Source organism: Engystomops pustulosus, chromosome 7 (genome assembly GCF_040894005.1).
Source record: "Engystomops pustulosus chromosome 7, aEngPut4.maternal, whole genome shotgun sequence".
Classification (NCBI taxonomy): Eukaryota; Metazoa; Chordata; class Amphibia; order Anura; family Leptodactylidae; genus Engystomops; species Engystomops pustulosus.
The window spans coordinates 150,866,972-150,888,888 of NC_092417.1; the positions used below are offsets into that span (position 1 = coordinate 150,866,972).

Consider the following 21,917-nt stretch of genomic DNA (forward strand, 5'->3'; position numbering starts at 1 on the left):
TAGGGGTGCAGAGGTTGCGATCGCACCTGGGCCCAAGAGGTTTGGGGGGCCCTTATGGCGTCACTTTCCTATATGAGGAGACTAGTATTATATACCATACATTACAGTCAGGGCCTGGCACGTAAGATAGATGCGTGCAGGTAAGTATAACATACTGGTAAGTATAGAACAGGATTATTATACAAACTTACCACTAGGCAGAGCCCACTGCACATAAAGTTATACAGAAGCTATAGAACAATAAGACTGCAAAAACTCAATACTATGAGCTCCCCCTAGTGTCCACTGCTAGTGTCCACTGCAGGGAAATCCTATATTTCTTACTTCATACACAGCACTGCTGCGTATGTCCCTTTAATTCCTCCACATCTACAGAATAAGTACAGTGCAGCGTCCATTTCACCAGACACAACTGAGCTTGATTCTAATTTTATTGACTGTGGTAATCTTCTTATACTTGTAATCCATGGCCTTCTTCCTTCTAAAATCAACTTTTATAATTATACTAATGAGTCAGAAGCACTGTCTGCACAGCGTCTGATAGGCTGTGTTGGTCACAAGCTGTCGATGTGATGTCACTTCTCTAGTCTCTGTTTACAAACAAAAATTGGAAGCAGCAGGAGCCACACACCACCATGGAGGGAACGTAGGAAAGTATAACTTTATTTTACTGCTTCCCTGGCAGTGCTAAAAAATTACTTGATTCTGGATAAATACTTTAAAGGAAACTTACCATCAGAACTCTACCTATTAATGTTGATCTGACGGTAGGTGGCTAGAAATGTGTTAAACCCTAATTTATATTTACCTAATCTGAAAATACTTTGTAAACTAAGCTACACTTTATCTACCTTATATGTTAATTATAGACAGAGGCTATTTGGGCGCGGAGTAGCCTCTCCAGGCAGTGGGAGTGAAGGCTACTACATGCCCCACACACCGACGTGTGAGCCCTAAAGACGGAGCTAATGCGCATGGGCAATGGTGTAACTTGAATCTGCAGGGCCCCAGTGCAAAGTCTGTACAAGGCCCTTGACTATAATGTATGTTTTATAGTGCTAGTCTTCTCATATGGGAGAGTGACACCTTATGGGCCCCTAAGCCTCCTGGGCCCGGTGGCGATCACACACTCTGCACCCCCTCAAGTTACGCTCCTGCGCATGGCCAGAGCCAGCGCCAACACTGGGCATACCTGGGCAAGTTCCAGGGCCCAGAACTGCTGGAGGGGGGGGGGGGCAATATAAGGCTGTACATAAGGAATTCATGAGGGTGAGCTGCATCTAATAAATCCATAGGGTGTGAGGAGTTTTTAAATAAAATAACCATGAGGGGATGTTTGATATGATAAACTAGGAAACAGGAGACTGTCTTTGTTTCTGAATTTTTAATACTGCCACATGAGTTCACTGCAAAGGGGCCTACTGAGGCTCTGCTGCCCAGGGGCCTACTGAAACCTGGGGCGAGCTTTGAAGGAGGCAAGAGCACTACATAAGTGTGAGGATGCATGCCAAGGACACATAGGTAGGTGGGATCTACAGTAGGTTACTGGGGTATGTAGTAGCCTTTGGAATAGCTACTCCATGCCACAGTAGCCTGTGTCAATAATTAGCATATTAGATATAGTATATAAAGTATAGATAAAGTATAACTTAGTTTTTGAGGTAAATATATTTTAGGGTTTAGCACATTACTAACCATCTACCATCAGACCCACATGAATAGGTCGGATTTGAGGTTTCCTTTAATAATGGTGAAGGGATTGTTGCATGTATTAAGGGCCCAGAAGGAAACATAGGAGATGGCCTTCAATACAACCTCCCAAGTAGAAATCTATAAACATTAACAAAAAGTGGCTTCGACATTAAAAAAGATTAATTAATACTAATAATTAAATACACAAGACGTCACTTTTAATTCCAAAGTTTCTAAGACTAGCACATTGGAGTAACACAAAACTTTACCCTGGATTAGCACTATAATAGGATTTCCCAGGCGTCAGATATTGATAACCAATGTTTACAGTAGGTCGCCAATATCAACTTGGTGGGGCCTGACACCTGGAACCCCCATTAATCTCAGAAACAGCTCCATTTTCTCTTTAGTGGCCAAGCCGAGTAATTGCAGCTCAGCTCCCATACAAGTGAATGGATACACATAGAAGAAAATATAGCATGTAATGTATTATTATATTACAAATTGCTTATACAGAAGATTTCAAATCTGTGTCATGGCAGGTTTTGCTTTAGTCACAATTCTACATTATCAGCACCAGTCCATTATTTTTTTTTTAAACTTTTTCAGTCCTTTAGTTTTATATGCCCACTCTACAAAATGTCCTTTAATTGGTCTATGCAGTTTAAGTCTTTTTTTTCTCTTCAGTAACATTCCCAGGGTTGGTTGTAATCCAAAAATAAGAGGCAAGAATAATAGTCCATAAATCTAACTTTCTGGAGAACAGGTACAGACATAGTCAGTGATTTTGTTAAATATACAGTGGATGCCAGTCTGCTACCGGCTGGCGTAGAGTCTGCATCATCATGTCCCAATGATCATCTTTGAATTTGGTCTTCTGGTTGCCCAATGTGGTTTGTCCAATCAGTTTCTTTCCAGTGGACAGCGTTTCATACAGAGAGATTAGAATCAGACAATGAGTTTTCTTTGGGTCGGGAAGACTAAAAAGAAAAGTCTCATTGAAGACAGTCACTTTAGATTTTGCCCGTAGACTTGATTTCTGATGCTTTTGCTTATGTTGGTTACTGAATACATCTATTCTGGCATATACATCTGGAATCAAAGAGAACAAAATATCATATATAGATTCTTATATACTGTAGATTTATTTAATAGCAAGTCTTGTAATTCCCCAATATGGCTGTTCACACCGATTTAAAGAAAATCTACCATCAAAATCAAGCCTGAAAAACCAGGGGAACTTACTCATAACTTCCTGGCACTGTGACTGTGGTAATCTTCTCACATTTGTTGTCCATGGCCTCCTTCCTCCTTTAAAATTATGGTGAGTCAGAAGGGCTCTAGGGGGGGAATTACCAGAGCCCCTCCAAACTGTAGTTTCACAATATATTACACTATCTCACCCTCCCCCTTTCTCCCTCAGTCTGCTATATCATGGCAGCAGAGGAAGTTTCAGCACACAGTGGGAAGGTGAAGTGCTCCTATGCAGTGTAACATCCTGTGAAGCCAGATCATGGAGAAGCTCGGGACCCCCCCCCCCCCCTCCCAGTTTCCTTCTGGCTCATTGACAGAATTTTAAAAGTTGATTTTAGAAGGAAGGAGGTCATGGACAACAAATATAAGTAGATTGTCACAGTCACGGTGCCTGGATCTATGAGTAAAGTGTCTCTGGTTTATCATGGTTCATTTTAAAGGTAGCTTTCCATACAAAAAAAAACATCTGTTCTAGAACCAGATAATAATAATCTTTATTAATACGGATCAGTTCTATTAAGTGTGGGGCTGATAGTGAGTACCCACCAGTCATCTAAATGTCTAGCTACACTCCTGTTGCAGTTGACCCTGTAAATGTACATTGATGAAGACAGGTAGTATACAGAGTACAGAGCAGTACTCTCTGTATGTCAGGATTGGCTGAGCAGTGGGGTACGAGTATCAGACCTATGCTGATTTTATATTTTTGACCTACCCTATGGATGAGTCATCAATACCTAAAAGTTGAAAAATCCTTTTAAATATACAATCAATGTCTGATTACTGGGAGTCTGAACAATAAAACCCTCTAGAAATTTGCATTGGTGGCATATTTAATAGGTAGAGTATGACATCAAGGCTTATGGGAAGACCTGCAGGTTTTGCAGACAAATCACTTAGCCTTACTAGCTTCTTCTCTAGAGCTCTACCAGTCAATACAGACAATCAAATATGATGATATATTTAAGTCTTATGTTGAATCTTGTGAAAATACTAGAAGGGGGTTCTCTGGTTAAGTTTCTCTGCATGCAAAGTTCATGATATGTGAGAAAGGTGATGCTTTAACTTGATAAACAGAACATACCATTCTGGTATGTACATACCTCTCTCCTGAATAATGCTAGATGAACTCGTTTTAAACTTCAGTATCCCAACTTCTATTTTCTGTGCGGTAGGGAGACATTTCAGTGATATTAGGACTTCTCCAATGATGTCCTTGGAAATATAAATGTTACAAATATAAATAAAAAGGTCGAATCAGACATAGATGTTATATATCAGGATATGTCAATCTTTGTAACTTCACAGGTTACAGTGGTTTAAATCCTGGCTTTCAAAATGTAATTGGACCATAGAGAATTTTGTAACTTGCCTTTGTACTACCAGGAATTATCAATGACAAAGACAAATGGAAAGTTTATCATGCAAAAAGAAGAAATCTGAAGCAAAAAAGGAAGCAATTTTCCTAAAAATCCACTTGTGTATTTTTGGCACAGTAGTTGAATCTCATTGTCAAGACAGAGAACGAGGTGCAGGCCCTGAGCTAACCCATGACAACTGTCCCTGTCCAATTGGCCAAACTTTGCTAACCTGCATGGGACAAGTGGACCACAGTCCCTACTATGGTTACACAAGTGAGGAAAACTGGGTCAAAACCAAGATGGCAGAGTGGTACAGAATCTGTAGGTAAAGAATTGTGAAATACAGAGTAAGGGTAAAAGTACACAGGAAAGCACAATTGAGGCAGTAGTACTAAGAGCAGCATGAGACCAGTATAACCAGAAAAAGAGAGAGCAGAGAGGGGGAAGATATAAATGGAGTTGCTGGATGGCACCCCAGCCGCTGATTGGGTTGGTTGTTCATCACTCCAACAGCACCTGAGACACACACTAAGCTCCAAATTAAACCACCCAACTCAGCCTTGGAACTAAAATTTGAAAAGCAAACTGTATATTACAGCTCTAGCAGAAAAGCCCCCGGGTTCACAAGCTGAGAACCCTGCAGCCAGAGCCCATTCAAAGAGTTCTCCCACTCATCTTCTCTGCAGGTTGTGGAAAAGCTAGACTTTAAGAATAAACTTCCCAACACAAAGTCTTATCAATGTTGCAGTCAATGAAAAAACATTATATAAAAAATTTATTTATTCCTAATGTCCAAAGATAGGCTGGTCATGAAGTGGTTAAGGGCTAATGTAGGCTGTCATTAAGGGGTCAATACACCTGTTTTGTGCTCTCCAAAAGGCAAAAAAATTCTAATATGCAAAACAGATAGTGGAAAAGATGTGATTAAAATGGAGAGATAATGCAAAAGAACAATATTCACTAGTTGAACCATATAAAACACCAAACACGATAAGAAAAGGATTGAAATGTCAAATTTCTGACACTTCAAGATAATGCACAGGGAAAACTAGTCACATGCCAGTTTCTAACAATTGAGCTGTTTTAAAGCATATCTAAATGATAACAAGTAGACAAGTATTAGAATCGAGGTTTAACCCAAGATCAACAATACAAAAATTATTCATTAACATATTGAAGGAAACATAACACATATACAGAAAGTATTCAGACCTTAATGTACTCTCTGCACCCCATCTTGACAGATAAAAAAATGGAAATTTGCTAATTTATTAAAGTAGTTTTCCAACAAAGTAAAGTTAGGCCCTATCCAGGGGGGTCTCAATGCTGCGCTTGGCGATCTCCAACAGCTCCATAGAGATTATTGGAGCAGAACGGTCATGTGCGGCCGTCTGCTCCATTAGTCTGAGGAGTGGCGAGGGGTTGGTCAGACCCCTCATTCTTGCGATCTTCGGGGTTCTCAGCACTGAGACCTCCACTGATCAGCAAGTTGCTGATCAGCAACTTGCCTTTGTGGGAAACCCCTTTAAACAAGAAAAACTGAAATATGACATGGCGAAGTCGAAGCAGCTTTGGAGCTAGTACAGCCAGGAGTCTTCTTGGGAATGATGCAACAAGTTTCCTTGCAGATCCTCTCCAGCTCCCTCAGGTTGGATGGTGAACGTTAGTGGAAGCCATTTTCAAGTCTCTCCAGAGATGCTTAATTGGGTTTAGGTCCGGGCTCTGGCTGGGCCAGCCACAGTGATCTTGGGGTTCTTCTTTACCTCTCTCACCAAGGCTCTTCTCCCATAATTGCCTAGTTTTGCTGGATGGCCAGGTGGAGGAAGAGTTGCAGTCGTCCCAAACTTCTTCCATTTAAGGATTATAGAGTCCACTGTGCCCTTAGGTACCTGACTGCTGCAGAAATTCTTTTATAACATTGAGCTCCTTGCACAGTTCCTTAAACCATCAGGATCAACCGTAACATAATTCACGTGTTGGGGCGGTGCTAGCCGTGTTCTGAGAACTAGTGATGTTTCCTACTCACTTTTCACAATATATTTTCACATTCCCTGAGCTTCGGCTTCCTGCCCAGGGCAAGATTTAAAAAAGGGAGTCGTGATGTCACTAGCTCTCAAAACGTGGCTGGCACCGACTGGGGGTGTGAATAAATTATATTATAGTGGAACATGATGGTGCTCCAAGATTTGCATATATTAGAAACTATTTTTTTTACAGACGTCTACAGACGTAGAGGTATATAATAGTCATCTACCATCAGGTAATCTAATGGTAGATGTCTTTTAAAGGGGTCTGAATACTTTTAATACCCACTGTAATACTACAGGCAACTTTATAGCAACTATCCTAAAATTACAAACATAAAACAATTGCATCGACTAAGGGTGCCATCACATTTGGTGCTTGCATTGTGTTCAGGAAGTCTGGAAGTCACTTCCTACATACGGTACTAGGATTGAGCTTCTTGGAGAATGGAGAATGTGTCCCTTCTGCTTTCAATCTACAGTTTTAGAATTCATGGCTCTTGTATACATGTTTGAGATCAGGAACAGATGTATAAGAATTCCATTGGTGAAGGTCCTTCTCAGTATAAAATTTGGTGATGGTTTTGGTAGCAGAAGGCTTGGGCCCCAGGCTACAGCCTAAACCACCTATTTTGTAATCCACTACTGGACACCAGACAGAGTTTCTAGTCTCTGGATTCTCTGAGCTGCTTGTTATCTTGACGCCCTTCATTATGGAGCCATTTAGAAATCAAGGTATAAATGGTATTTATGATTGTGACCACAATAATATAGATTTGTACCTTTGTTTTCTCTTGCAGATGTTCATTGAATTCCAAAGTTTCTGAACTTTTTAGATCTTTCAGTGCACGTCTTGCCTCACCAATTAAAGTGTGTCTGGAATATTTGTCAAAATCTTTTACCTTTGTGGGAAAGTAAATAGAAATGATTAATCATTTTGTACAGTATTATGTTTATGAATATTGGTTTTTATAAAATGTTTTCAACTATCTTTATTTTTCTAACATTTTGGAGGCAGAAATTAAAATAGGTTGCCCATTAGAAGGGAAATCAAAATAGATAACTTTACAAGAAGATAAACTATATCCAACACTATTCTATGAGAAATATCACTCTTGCATTGGCATTTTTCTTTTTAAAACATTTATAAAAGGTTGTTCTATTAAAAGTAATTTATCTAAAAACAGGGGATAGAAGTTGATCTCATGCAGAGGTCGCATTAACGCCTGTACAACTATAATAGACACTTGCACAGGCAGCTTAACCACTCGAAAAAAATTCTAATGAGTATAAATAAACAAGACTTTTCTTTCCTAACCTGTTGTCCGGGCCACAAACTGCAGATAATTCATATCCATTCACTGCTGTAACCCCTAACAGAAGGTCATATGACTGGAGCTCAGCTATTCAGTATTCCTCTTTCTAGCAGGCGCATCTGCAGCAGTGAGGATTGCTGTCTGTTTACAAGGACATAGAGCCATCGGCAGGATTGGGCTGTGACAGGGGGCCAATATTTCCCCTCACAGCGGCCCCTGAATATAACTCTCATATTGAGCGCTTTACCTGCAGGGGGATCCTGTAATGTCATAGGGGAGAGGGGGGTGATGTGCATCTTCTTTGCATTTCTGTGTACACAGGTTACTGATGACAGTGATCAAATGGGATGTTGCTATGAGATCACTATTATCTGTATTATCTCTGATCTGTATAAATAGGACACATATGTAATGGGTTCTCTGCTATCTGGTGACCCAGTTGCTCCCCACACAAACACACAAAATAAATTTAAAAAACCACAAGTTTATCAAACGTAGAAAGTGGCGGCAGTCATGGTCTGTGGCCAGCGGCATCAGCCATGATCTGGTCTGTGGCCAGCGGCGCCCGCCATGGGTTGGTCTGTGGTCAGGGGTCAACCATGACCTGGTCTGTAACCAGCGGCGTCAGCCATGGCCTGGTCTGTAACCAGCGGCGTCAGCCATGGCCTGGTCTGTAACCAGCAGCGTCAGCTTCAAACTGGTCTGTGGCCAGTGGCATCAGCCCCAGTCTAGGGGCATCAACGATAGATTGGTCTGTGGCCAGCAGTGTCGGCTATAGTCTGGTTTGTGGCCAGCAGTGTCAGCCATTGCCTGGTTTGTGGCCAGCAGTGTCATTGCACGATTACCGTATTTTTTGGACTATAAGGCAGACTGGATTATAAGGCGCACCATCAATAAATGCCTGCTAAAACATCTCGGTTCATATATAAGGGGCACCGGATTATATGGCGCACCTGATTATAAGGACGAATGACCAGCAGTTTGCAGACCTGTGCACAGTTCAAGGCAGCTGTTGTCTGTAAGTATGGTTCATATATAATGTGCACTAGTCTAGCATAATAATCCACCTATTTACATTATATTACTCTTCAGAAGGAAATGCAGAGGCATCTCTTTTCATGAGGCAGATGTCATAGAAAGCATCTCATCGCCACATGTTCCATGGCCACCGTCCTATTAAACCACATTATTTCTGATGTGCTAGTTTAACCAGGACAGACGTGGCACTCGTGGTGTTTTTATTTTCTAAGAAAGAGAAAACCCCATGAGTTGTGTTTTTTGGGAGCACTTAAAATCTTGAAAATATATGTTATATATCTAACTGCGTACATTTAGCTAAACAAAGAAATATTGGTACTATACCTCAAGCTTTATACTTGTGTTAGATAATGGATACTCCTTTAATGAAAATGAAAAGTCTTCATCAAATATTGGATTCCTGCTGTTTTTTACAACCCTTGTTTCACATTCGTGGAGGACAGTCTGGACTTCAGATTTTAGTTCATCAGTTTTACACAAAACTCGAATCCTTACAAATGGGTCTCTGCTGTACTCTGGAAGATCCGTAGCTTCAATGACATTAAGTGTTAAAGTTGTGGACTTTTTATTATACTGAAGATTAAACTTAAGCATTCCCCTGGGCCCTAGAGGACGATCAGAGTCACTTCCCAAATCATCTAAGCTTTCGTTACTGGGGGGTGAAGGGGTTAAGTGCACTTCCAGTTTCTCCATTTCCTTCTGCATGAGTTCAATCTGGTAGAAGAAAGAAAAGCATAATGCTAAAAAATAAAAAAAAATCACTATCCAACAGAAATGCTGAAATTTCATGATGTAATTAGATTTAAATCACCCCCCCCCCCCCCAAAAAAAAACAAAAAACATCCTCTTGTTTGGCAGTATCGGTCAACCATTTACTGTGTATTGCGGGGCTTCTGACATTCCCCCCCCCCCCCCCCCATATGTTGGAAGAGAGAAAGATCAGGCTGCTACTTTCCAACACATACACGCAGTGTGAAAGGAGTCAACATTAAGTGCCCCACCATGTCCTCTATACAGTAGACAACCTTCTCCTCCAATCTATTACTCTTGTATAGCTTCTAGCACTGCAAATATCACCAAATAAATGATAAATGCATGGTCAAAGTGATGGATTTCCATATTGATGACTTATTCCAAGCAAGGTCAACAAAAATGGACATGGGAATAGGCAATTGCTTAATATTTCTGGTTGTGTACCGTATTTTTCAGACTATAAGGCGCACTGGATTATAAGGCGCACCATCAATAAATGCCTGCTAAAACGTCTAGGTTCATATATAAGGCGCACCGGATTATAAGGCGCACCTGGTTATAAGGATGAATGACCAGCAGGTGGCAGAACTGTGCACAGTTCAAGGCAGCTGTTGTCTGTAAGTACGGTTCACATATAAGGATATGGTTCAATCAAAGGATTTTTTGTGCGTTGAAAAATACGGTATTTTAATAATAAGGACCAGGTTAGAGATTGGTTAAATAATTATTAGGGTGAAATAGCTTTGTAGGTCAACTAGAAGGGGTGCTCAGAGCTGCTGACTATTGGCTAAAAATGTAAAACAGGAATGGGCCAAGTATTTCAGAACACAAGTTACTGATATTAAGCAGAATGTCCATCCTATCTCAAAGAGAGATGTTCCAATATGTCAACTTTTCTTATATGTCCTGTAATTAAAAGAGGATTGTTCTATCAGGATACAACAATTAATTCCACAACTTCTACTGAGAGAAGAGCAGGAAAACAAGTTAAAATATTGATGACCTATACTGCTGACCTGAACATTGGGCATCAACAGCTTAAACCCAGAAAACTTTAAGCTGTAACTAAACTTACCTTTGAGTCTTGTTCCTTCCTTGCTACCTCCAAAAAGCTAGGAGATAAACTTTTTACGAGAAACTTTCCGTCTGGTTTCTTTTCACCATTGGAACTGCTGATGAACTTCTTTTCTGTAAAAAGAAACGGCCATGAGTAAGGTAAAAGCACTATCAACTGTATTATAGTGTGTTAATGTCAGCTTGAGCAAATAATCTCAACTGCATAATGGGTTTGTAGAAATAATCTACAATTGCATAATGGGTTTGGGAATTTATTGATAATCCACAGCTTAGGGGATAACTTTCTCATTGGTGAGGGTCCAACAGCTGGGACCCCAACAGATCAAAGTTCTTGGCTGATCCCATAGAATTGAATGTAGTGGCAGGGCACATACTCGTCCTATCGGTCAACCCATTAGTGAGGACGGGATCCCTCTTCTTCTAATTTCTGGGAGTCCCAGCTGTCAGATCCTCACTGACTAGAAAATTATCTCCTTCCTGTGAATTGGGGGTAACTTCCAAAGTTAGGACATCCCCTTTAACTCCAATTAAATATTGTTAAGACATGGCTATGGAGACATTCCATAAATCCAGAGAGACAGCACAGTCTAACTGAATTCAGGGGGTTGCTTTGGATTACAAAGACTTACCCCCAATAACAGCACCTTGTTGTTCAGAGGCTGTCTATGGTATTGTAGCTCATCCCAAGCAAGTTAGAGTACAGACGGTTCCCAACTTAAGAACACCCGATTTACAGATGACCCCTAGTTACAAACGGCCCTCTGGATGTTGGTAATGTACTGTATTTTAGTCCCAAGCTACAATGATCAGCTCTAAAAGTTATCAAAGGTGTCTGCAATTAAGCATTATTGTTAATCCTGGTTCTTATGACAATCCAACATTTTTCAAATCCAATTGTCAAAGAGACCAAAAAAATTTTGGCTGGGGTTACAATTATAAGGTATACAGTTCCAACTTGCATACAAATTCAACTTAAGAACAAACTTACAGAAGCTATCCTGTACATAACCCGGGGACTGACTGTACTGTAAAGTACTGTTTCTAACTATTTCCATAGCATATTTACAAACTCATACATGAATTATGGTAGCTTTCACACAGTCAGTATATGAAAGTCAAAACAAGAAGTGGCAACATATTCCGGCAAATGCAATGTTTCTCTGCCATGAACATACTACTTACCTTTCCCATTTGCTTTCGCTTTATATGCATAATACTGGCGCATCTTGCATGCTAAAATAATCAGAGCAGCCAGGAATAAAGCAATTGCAAGAGCCAGAAGGCAGTATTTCAAAGTATCGGAAAAAGGCAGGTAAACCTGTAAATTCACATATCGGAAGGTCATGTTTTCTAGAAAACAAAGAAGCGATATTGTAAACAAAACCTACAGAAATTCTAAACACAGCAAACAGGTAAAAAAATACTAAAACGTTAAACAAATTATGTATATTAGTTTACTTTCTTCAAGTTAATGTTTTTTTCAAATCCTCACAAGCCCAATTGAGAAATGTGACATCTTCCAGGAGACTTGCTTTGCCCAAGTGGCTAGTTTAAGCTTTAAAGGGTGTCTGCCATCTGGAAAACCCAATGTGGGCTGGGGCGCACTGAAAAAAGTGCACTTATTTAGATTTTTCTCCTGCATCACTCTGGTACTTCGCTGTCCCACTTTTGACATGGTCCCATAGTCAGACGAGGTTGTTGATTGGTTGAAGTGAGTCCAGTGACTCCCCATCACTTACAGCCAGCTAGCAGGGTCAAAGACTGTAATTACCAGAGTGATGCAGGATTGTAAGCCAAGGGCACTTTTTTCATCTATGCTGTGCCCCAATGGGCTATATCCTACATGTAATGGAATAAATCGCTGCACCTAGGACATGCCTATGTAGCACACAGTCCCCTCCCTTCTTCTGCTTTCACTGCATGTTAGAATTTAACATGCTCAAATCTTTTTCCCTGCAGAAGAGGTTACAGGTGTTATATCTCACCATAAGGGAAATTCCCAATTCCGGCCATGTTGGGTGACGATCATTTACAAATTTTACAATCTTTCATGATGGCCAGTGGTGGCCTTCAGTCTATTTCATCTGCCACATTGAAAATACATGGACCTTTGCCTAAGCCAAGCATGGGACCACACCCTGAGGCTGCGTTCACACATCAGTTTTTCAGATCCAGTTTTTGATGTCCAAACCAGGAGTGGAGTGAAAAAAAGCACCTCTCCATTATTTGTTCTCAGCCATTTTGATCCACACCTGCTTTTCCAAATTCACCAGCTTAGTTCATGCATTTCACCTGTTAAATTAAGAAACTGCACCTAAAAGCACACCAAAACTGAATATGATGCACCTGAGATGCTGTGAATAAAGAAGGGTGTTCGGCCGCATGACACGGACATATTTTTTGATTGGTGGCATCCAATTGATGCCACTAGCAATTAGCTATGGCTATGATTGGCCGGGGGGGCGCAGGTCCGCTCATCTCTAGTTGTGAACTTCAACGCGTGAATGCACCCTTAGGCCATGTTCACACAATCCATGTCATGTTATCAATGCAATGCTAGCGCACAGGTGGCGGCCTCTGCCTCATTGCATATTAGTTTCCAGGAAAACGCAATCAGTCATTAACCAACCCCAATGTCTTTTATTGCTTAAAGGGGAACTCCATAATTCATAAATAAATAGGTCATTAAAATATAAGCTAATATGTAATTAGTTATTTAAAATTTAGCAGAAAAATGTTGTGGACGTATGCCATGATCTAGAATTAAAATGCTACTGGCCCTTTAATCAGTCCTGTGACTTTCTCCCTGTGGAGGAGACACAAGACAGAAGATGGCAGATGGTCACATGTCCCACACCTGCCTGGGCAGGTCATGTGATCACCACTATGTTTGGCTGTATTTGGTTGGCTGCAGTGCATCCAGTTTGACAAATGTAGTGGTGAGACGTCATCTCAGTGAGGTAATGTGCAGAGATGGCAGTTACACATCATTACTATGGTAACAGGGCAGGACAGTCTGTTACATCATCACTGGGAGCAGAGTATAAGTGGTAGGAGGAGTTACTGACAACTAAAGGATCATGAAACTTGTAGTTTTCACTGTCAGCCATCTTGGTGATAACTCCACCTATTTTAGAGAGGCCATACAATTTTGTGAATCATGTGAATCATAATATCAAAATATTTAAGCTCCATTTTGTGGCTAATGACATTGAGTTTTGTTATTTTCATTTATTTATAGAATTATGGGTTATTGTATCAGACGTTCATATTCCCGTAACACCCCTTTAAATGAAAGACACCGGGGCCACAATCGCACGTATTGGGGTAATGCATGTGCAGTCCTTCATTCGGTATGGTATTCTAATCTTCTTAACTTTTGTTCCTACAGGTTGTATGTCCACTTTTTATGATATCATTCTGCTCAGTCTGTCATTATAAATACACTGATTATATTGTACTGTTGGTATGATTGTGTAACCTACCCTCAGGCTTATTCAAGCTGATATTTTGGACACACATATTTTTAATTCATTGTAGTTCATTACTAATGCCTTGTGCATATATGATTTTATTGGGGCACATTTACTTACTCGACCGACGGAGTTCACCCGAAGTGCATTGTCCGATGACAATCACAATCCCCTTCGCGTGCCACACAATCCCCTTCTAAATAGCTGTCACGGCCGTGCAATCACCAAATACCGTGAACAGTCTGAGAGAAATGCGATCCGTGGACCCTTAGTAAATAAGCCCAATTGTCTCTCAATAAAGATTGATTTGTTTAATACATCTTCTGACTAATATATCCTTGTATTGTGTCAACTATAGCTATTGAAGCAGAAAAAAAAGAAAGAAATGTGGCACTCACCGGAGTGCCGGCTTGAGAAAGGGTGTGCGTATGCGCGAAACGGCCCGTCGCCTTGGTTAGCGAGCTCACCAAGGACTGTGTATACTGGATGTGCACCCCGGCTGGTTGGATTTCACTAACGCCTAGTCTCCTGCTATTTGTCTGCCAAATGCGTTTGCTAATTATGATGTGAGCAGTGCCAGCTATTGGATCCTTTTTTTCTCTCCCCTTTCAACTTTTGCCTAAAGGCGGTAGGACTTCTCCAATATGGCACAGACTGTAAGAATAGCATAAGAAATAAAATATATATTACCAAGTGCACTGCACGTCACAATCAAGGTAAAGACTCTATGCTCAGGATAGGAATTGGACACCATGCCAGCTTATACCTGAAAATAGAAAGCAATTAATTGACTGAAAAGGAATAAGTGTTCACGTCACTGAAATGATCTGAAAATATGTACAGACATTGTTCCTTTTATACCTATATTGGTATGTACAGTGTGTCAGGATCAGGGTTAGGGGATCCTCTGGACCACAGCGGATGATGGCGTAAACCTGGGACCGGAGTCAAAGTGGCCCCTACTTTTCACCAGAGCCTGCTGCAAAGCGGGTTGGACTTGCTGTGGCGTGGTACCACCAGGTCGTTCCACAGGCGCGACTTTGTCTGCGGTGGAGGCCAAGGCAAAGTACAGAATCGTTAGGTAGTAGCATGATTGGGGACAGGCAGAAGGTCAAGATGGGCAGCACAGGATCAGAGTCGGGGATGTAACGAAAGGTCAGGACGGGCAGTACAGGAGCAAGGTCAGGAATGGAATCCAGGTCATAACGGGAAATTGAGATAATCGCACAGGACATCAGGAACAGCTTTCTCTAAGGCTATGAGGCACAAAGATTCAGCAGGGGACACATGAAGGGGCTGGAATTTATCAGGGTGGGCGGCTGGCCAGCACCAATTATCGGCGCGCACAAAACTTTACAGAGCCGGCAAGCGCACCCTAGGAGACGGCATCGCGGAGACCGCCACTGGAGCCGGGAAAGGTGAGTTTCCCGCTTGAGCACACAGAGGTACACGGGCTCACCTGCAGGGGCACCAATAACACAATGATGAATAAAGTTTATGCAGTATGGACTCGCAGAGAAAAAAAATTGGTTAATGCGAATGACTGCTGACAACAAGCTTATAAATAATAAGGCTAAGGGGGGTTAAGAAATAAACGCAGTCAGCGAATATTCACATATGAAAATTTGCAGGCAGCAGTGAGAGACAGGAATGCACCACACCGCCCCACTTCCGCGGCCAACCCCTGGCGTGAAGGTGGCGGATTGGGGAAAATAATTGCAAGGACATTCATCAGCAATGTCAGAATATAAGTATGTTGTCAAAGGCCACCAGTGACATTTGGCTATGACTTTCTATAGTAAGTAAAAGAATAAAAAGAAAGGTAGAGATTTTGCCCCGAGCATTGGCTATCTGACGTATGCAGAATGCAGGAAACAAGGACAACTACTAGAATTTAAAGGGGAAAACAAAAAAAAAAAAAACAGACACATGGGGGGTCATTTACTAAGGGCCCGAATCGCGTTTTCCCGACGTGTTACCCGAATATTTCCGATTTGCGCCGATTGTACCTGAATTGCCCCGGGATTTTGGCGCACGCGATCGGATTGTGGCGCATCGGCGCCGGCATGCACGCAACGGAAATCGGGGGGCGTGGCCGAACGAAAACCCGACGTATTCGGAAAAACCGCCGCATTTAAAAACCGAAAAAGTGTCGCTTGGGGAGCGCTTACCTTCACCTGGTCCGAGGTGGTGCATTCCGGCACGTTGAGATGATTTTCAGCGCAGCAGCGCCACCTGGTGGACGGCGGAGGAACTGCCTTCATGAATCCCGGCCGGACCCGAATCCAGAGCAGAGAACGCGCCGCTGGATCGCGAATGGGCCGGGTAAGTAAATCTGCCCCATGATATTTATCTCTAAAGTTTTTTTTTTTCCAATTAAATATTTTTTATTCTAGAATTGTGCATGATTGTGGGGACAGCCATTTTGACCAAATAATTGCTCTGCTGTGTTAACAGCAGTTTAAAGAAAATCTATCATCAAAATCACGCATGATAAACCAGGGGCATTTACTCATAGATCCAGGAACTGTGACTGAAGTAATCTTCTTATATTTGTTATCCATGGCTTTAACTTTTACAATTATTCGCTGGCTGTTACACAGTGCAGAAGCCAGTGTCAGCCTGCTATGCTCACTTTGAATATCTTCCTCTCTCTGCCTGCTGTAACCTTACACAGTGGGAAGGGGGAAGTGCCAACTGTAGGATGAGTGTAGCAGCCTGTATAGCTACAGCAATTAGCATAATTTTAAATGTTGATATTAGAAGGAATAATACACATAAAATGATTACCTTATTCACAGTGCCTGGATCTATGAGCAAATGTCCCTGGTTTATCATGATGGATTTTGATGGTAGAAAAATGCATAAAAATGATATAAATTTGTAAAGGACTCACTGTGAAGGGAGAGGGAGGAGGTGATATGTATCCAGCACCTGTTGTCACTGGTAAATACAATGCTCTGCCTACAGCTATATAACAGAAGTGTTAGGTTTCTTTGTAATCCTGTCTGTGATGATAAGGAGATTGCCAAGAGGTACGCTTTATTATACACATGTTGGCCAAGTACTGGTTGGCTGAAATCCAATCTCATTCCGCCCCCCCCCCCCTACTTTATATATATATACCTGGGGTTGTACATATTCTAAATAACAAATAGGGAGGAAGACACAGACACATGTTAAGAAGTGCCAATTTTTAGATGGAAAGAGAAAAACTAATTGATTTGTCTTAATAATTCCACTACAGGTTTTTAAAGGGCATCTGCCACCAGGATGAAGGATTGTAAACCAAGCACACTGACATACTGGTGTGTGCCCCCTCTGGAAGGATCTACTCTTCTTTTAGATTCTTAATCCCTTGTTTTTACAAAAAAAAAAGTTTTAAGTATGCAAATGAGGGCTGAATAGATGTTAATGAAGTCTGGAGCCCCTTAGGCTTATTTGCATAATTTTAAAACACACACACACATATATATATATATAAAAGAGCTTTAGAAGCCAAAAGAAGATAAGATCCTGCCAGAGGGGGCACACACCAATATGTAAGTATGTATCCATGATCCTGGTGGTAGATTTCCTTTAAGTTAAATTCATCACACCCCATTTATACAATTTCAATATATGAAGGTCAGCATTGTGCGCTGCTGGCGCTAATGGTTGTGCTGTGTAAACGCTAACAGCAATGTAAAGGCAAATCTCCTCTAGTCAGCTGTTGTATTGCTGGAAGTTGAAGCAGCTGGGAAAATTTGGTTACACTTCCAACAATGAAGAAAAACTATTTCAAAGCAGCCAGACGCATGGTAACATGTAAAACGCACACGTTCTGATCGGCTCCTGACCCAAAATGTCTACTGGAAACTTACCTTCTATCGTGCTTCTGTTTATTTTAAATGGATATTTATATTTATATATTATTGTTTTCCATGGAAATAAGTATGAAAGTATCATCATCATCCCTCCAGGACATAGTTTAGGATATCATTACTTTTTTTTCTGTTGCTTTATTGTCGCACTTGCTGCTTTTTGTGAGGTTTACTGAATGGCACCATTTTGAGGTACATGTACCACCTCCCTTATGGCATGCCTAAAGACTATTGCAAGAACAACTATTTATAGTACACACCCTTAATGCGGAGGTACCAAGAGAAATGCCTTAGATGCCATTGTCAGCGGTGATGGAAGCCTCTAAGAGGTTAATTACCCTTGATCATCATTATCACTGATTGGCCTATGTATATTGTAGCCATTACAAGTCTGGAATTCACTTACAACATATGGTACTAGAATCAGTTAGTAGCTTCTTGGGGACTGGAGGATGTGTCCTTTCTGCCCGCAATTTCTGGACCTTTGGTGGACCTTCAAAGGTTCTGAAATGGCTTGTGTACATGTGTATTAAGAGAAGGAACAGAAGGATTTGATGGGTGAAGGGCCTTCTCTGTATAAAATCGGTTGGGTGGTTTTGGGGTGGTTTAGGTGGCCACCGGCCCCCTAGAGGTCTTGGATCCTAGGCAACTGCCCCAAATGCCTGTATTATAATTCACTACTGCTGATCACATCATTACAGCAGAAGGAACTTGACTGTCACCGTCAGGCTCCGGCAGTGATGATGTAGACAAAGCATAAATGATCAACCAAATGGAACTGTACACAAATTTACTGTTTATAGGGACATATAGGTAAAGATCCAGTTGCGGGAAGTCAATGTAATTTTTACAGAACCAAATGCTTTTCATTTTGCTTTGTTTTTTTTTGCTACATAGAAAAAGCCAACTTGATGCAACACGATGATGTGAACTGGCCCTGGTCCAAGCTATTGCTAGGTCAAAAACAATGGAGAACGATTAGCTCACTGTATTGGCTGTAGTTAGGAGATAAAACGCTGCAGGGCACAAAGTTTCTTACAACTTGCCAAAGATTAGAAAAATGATGTTCCAAAACCGGAGGTCAAAAATTCATTAAAAAAATCAAATATAATTGAAATTATATTCTAGTAATCTGGGCATTATCATAATTCAAGTCTGATGAATAAGTACAAAATACTACGAAATGGCCCACATTTACCAAAAACTGTGCCAGCTTTGCTATGTGCAGTGTGCTTGTGTAGTGGGCAGGGTGCGCTAGATTCATGAATGGTGGTGCACGTTCTTCATTAATCTTTTTTTGTGCACCTTTAACATAAGACAAACTGTCGAACACTGCATGATAAATCTGGAGCTTGTGCACCAGATTGCCCCTTTCGGTGCAGAATTTTGTGTCGAGTACAGTGCAGCCGCAAATGTGTCGTGGCCACTTTATAAATGCAAGTACAATGAGTTTGAGCTAAAAAAAAAGAACGTACAAAGTCAGACAAAAACTGGGGCAGTGGCTTTAATAAATGTGGGCCAATGTGTTAAAACTGTCTTGTATACAATATAATGAGGCATAAAAGGGCACGTAAAAATTATATTCCAACAAAAATGAGAACAGCAAGAGATGAGAGGACAATACAAGAGCAGCAAGAAACAGGAGCAACGCTGACTGCTTTTTCTCATCAAAATATTCGTGTGTATACTTCACCTTTAATAAGGATTTGGAGCGCAGTCCCATGACACAGAATGTGTTTGTTCTTGAATAAAGTATTTGCTTTAAAGAGGTGTACATAAAGTCTAATCCTGGTAAAGGCAGCTTAGCATATGAAGCATGAGGATTGAGTATCACGCATTAGACAAGAGGGTGAAAGAATTGCAGGATATACTACATTTGTGAACTTTTGGCAAGGGTCGGCATGGTGCAAGACATTTCAAAATATTTGCTGAATAAATAAACATTCAATGCTAAAATGTAATAATCATATTAGTTTTACTAGACGTATGGCAAGGAGTAGTCCTGCTGCAATGGAAAATGATGAACAGGAAAACTATGATCAAGACTGGTAAGCAACTAAAAAGAGAAAGGGGCAGAGGTAACATTGATGCAACCTTTGCGGGTGTCCAGTGGGTAACTGGGTCTACGGTCACCTAAGGCTACCCTCTCTTGTATCGGCTCATGCACGGGACCATTTTTCTATGGCCATGCATTAGCCAACTACTCCTGCCCAAAACTTTAGAGCAGGTTGATCCATGTTTTCAGCTCAGGAAGTATTTTATTATTGTTCTCAGCGAATGAGAAGTGCTCACACACCTATGACGGTCGGGCTGCAAACATGAGACTATTGTTTCCAGACCATGACCTGCACTTCTTCATGTGTAGTAGGCCTAAAGGACATCTACCACCTGGATGAAGGATTGTAAACCAAGCACACTGACATACTGGTGTGTGCCCCCTCTGGCAGGATATGGTCTTATTTAAGTTTCTTATTCCCTAGTTTTTACCAAAAAAATAGGCTTTTAACATTATGCAAATGAGCCTGAGAGGCTCCATAGACGCTAATGGAACCTGGAGCCACTCAGGCTCATTTGAATAAGGCTTTATTTCTTAGAAACAAGGACAAGAAGAAGAGAAGAGCAGATCCTGCCAGTGGGGGCACACACCAGTATGTCAGTGTTCTTGGTTTACAGTCCTTTCACCAGGTGGTAAATGCTCTTTAAGTAGATTCTGACTAAATGCCTGAATAAATTCATTCCACAGCTAACAATCAATAGATACTTTGTAGATTATTAGAGATACCCAAAGATGGTGTACTAATACATGTGCACAGGACCCTCGCTGTATCCACCACTGATGAAAACCATATACAATATACAAACCACTGATTTTCTTTACAACAACCTATGGCAGGAGAACTAAAGATCCAACATGTTGGATTTGAAGCGAAGCGTGTTTGGGTATAGAAGGGTTTTGGTACAAAGACAATTTATCTGACCATATGGGCATTCGTCCAAAACATACAATCCCTCTAAGATAGTTTAAAGGAGTGAACACATGGCGCCTGATGCTAGAGGTAAAGGTAAGATTGATGGTGTTCAGATGAACTGGTGGAATAGGTTAGTAGTGAATCTGGCGGGCTGCAGCGTCTCCCGTGACCCGTAGTAGGACACTGGCGGTGTAAGGAACAATAGAAAAGTAGGTGTGAAAAACACAGGTATATATTTGCACGCTGCCCCTAGAGCTAAAATCAGGTCCGGATTAAAAGAGGGGCTGCTGGGGCTCTAGCCCCAGGGCCCCCACCACTTTCACTTTTTAAGGGGCCCCCTCCAGTTTCCGACAATCAGCGACTCAGCGGTCTCTGGCCGCCCGCATCGCACATAGGGGTCTAGGATGTAAAGATGTGTCAGTGAGACACAGCTGCCATCCCTGGGGGAGTTCGCCGATGCACTGTTTTGGTGGCAGCAGGTTGTGATGGGACGCCGGAGGCAAGTGATGACGTCACGCTGTCGGCGTCCGATTACTACATGCTACTGTCAAAAGAGTGCATCTGCGACCTCCCCCAGCGATGGCAGCTGTGTCTTCAGTGGCGTCATAGGATCACTGGAAGGGAAGGTGAGGTAAGTATGAAGTTTATTATTTTGTGGCTATTTTCTACAGGGGACTGGTGGCTAAATTCTACAGGGGGCTGGTGGCTGTATACTACAGGGGGCTGGCAGCCTACATACTACAGGGCCAAACCAAATTATTAGCACGAAATAATGAAACAACATTTGTCTATGAGTTTTCTTTATGCGAACCCACTCCATTTACAACTCAATATAACCTTAGAAAACCGCATGAGTGATATCTGCTCCATAAACATTTCATTACACCATTTTGTTAAAACTTAAATCTTCTTTTATTAATTATTACCATCTAAAAACAACAGAATAACAGTATGGACAACTTACCTTTTATTGTACTTCAAAGTCATACTGTTATACTGTTGTTTTTAGATGGTAATAATTAATAAGATTAAGAAGATTTAAGTTTTAACAAAATGGTGTAATGAAATGTTTATCGACCAGATATCACTCATGCAGT

General features: G+C 41.3%; 1 protein-coding gene across 8 annotated transcripts in view; it reads right to left on the bottom strand.

Moving 5' to 3' along the window:
- Positions 1-1,888: 1,888 nt before the first annotated feature.
- Positions 1,889-21,917, bottom strand: part of LOC140071027 (synaptotagmin-2-like) — a 46,219-nt gene continuing 26,190 nt past the window's right edge. For 6 of the 8 annotated variants that reach the window (XM_072118246.1, XM_072118244.1, XM_072118249.1 and 3 more), the window contains 7 exons: positions 14,679-14,754; positions 11,698-11,865; positions 10,514-10,626; positions 9,010-9,399; positions 7,114-7,233; positions 4,050-4,161; positions 1,889-2,784 (listed from right to left, as the gene is read on the bottom strand). In XM_072118246.1, the coding sequence (XP_071974347.1) occupies positions 2,483-2,784; positions 4,050-4,161; positions 7,114-7,233; positions 9,010-9,399; positions 10,514-10,626; positions 11,698-11,865; positions 14,679-14,742 (1,269 nt within the window). In that variant the 5' untranslated portion in view covers positions 14,743-14,754 and the 3' untranslated portion in view covers positions 1,889-2,482. Of the gene's footprint in view, positions 2,785-4,049; positions 4,162-7,113; positions 7,234-9,009; positions 9,400-10,513; positions 10,627-11,697; positions 11,866-14,678; positions 14,755-14,849; positions 15,033-21,917 lie in introns of all 8 variants that reach the window. The other 2 variants (XM_072118247.1, XM_072118250.1) reach the window with 2 other exon arrangements.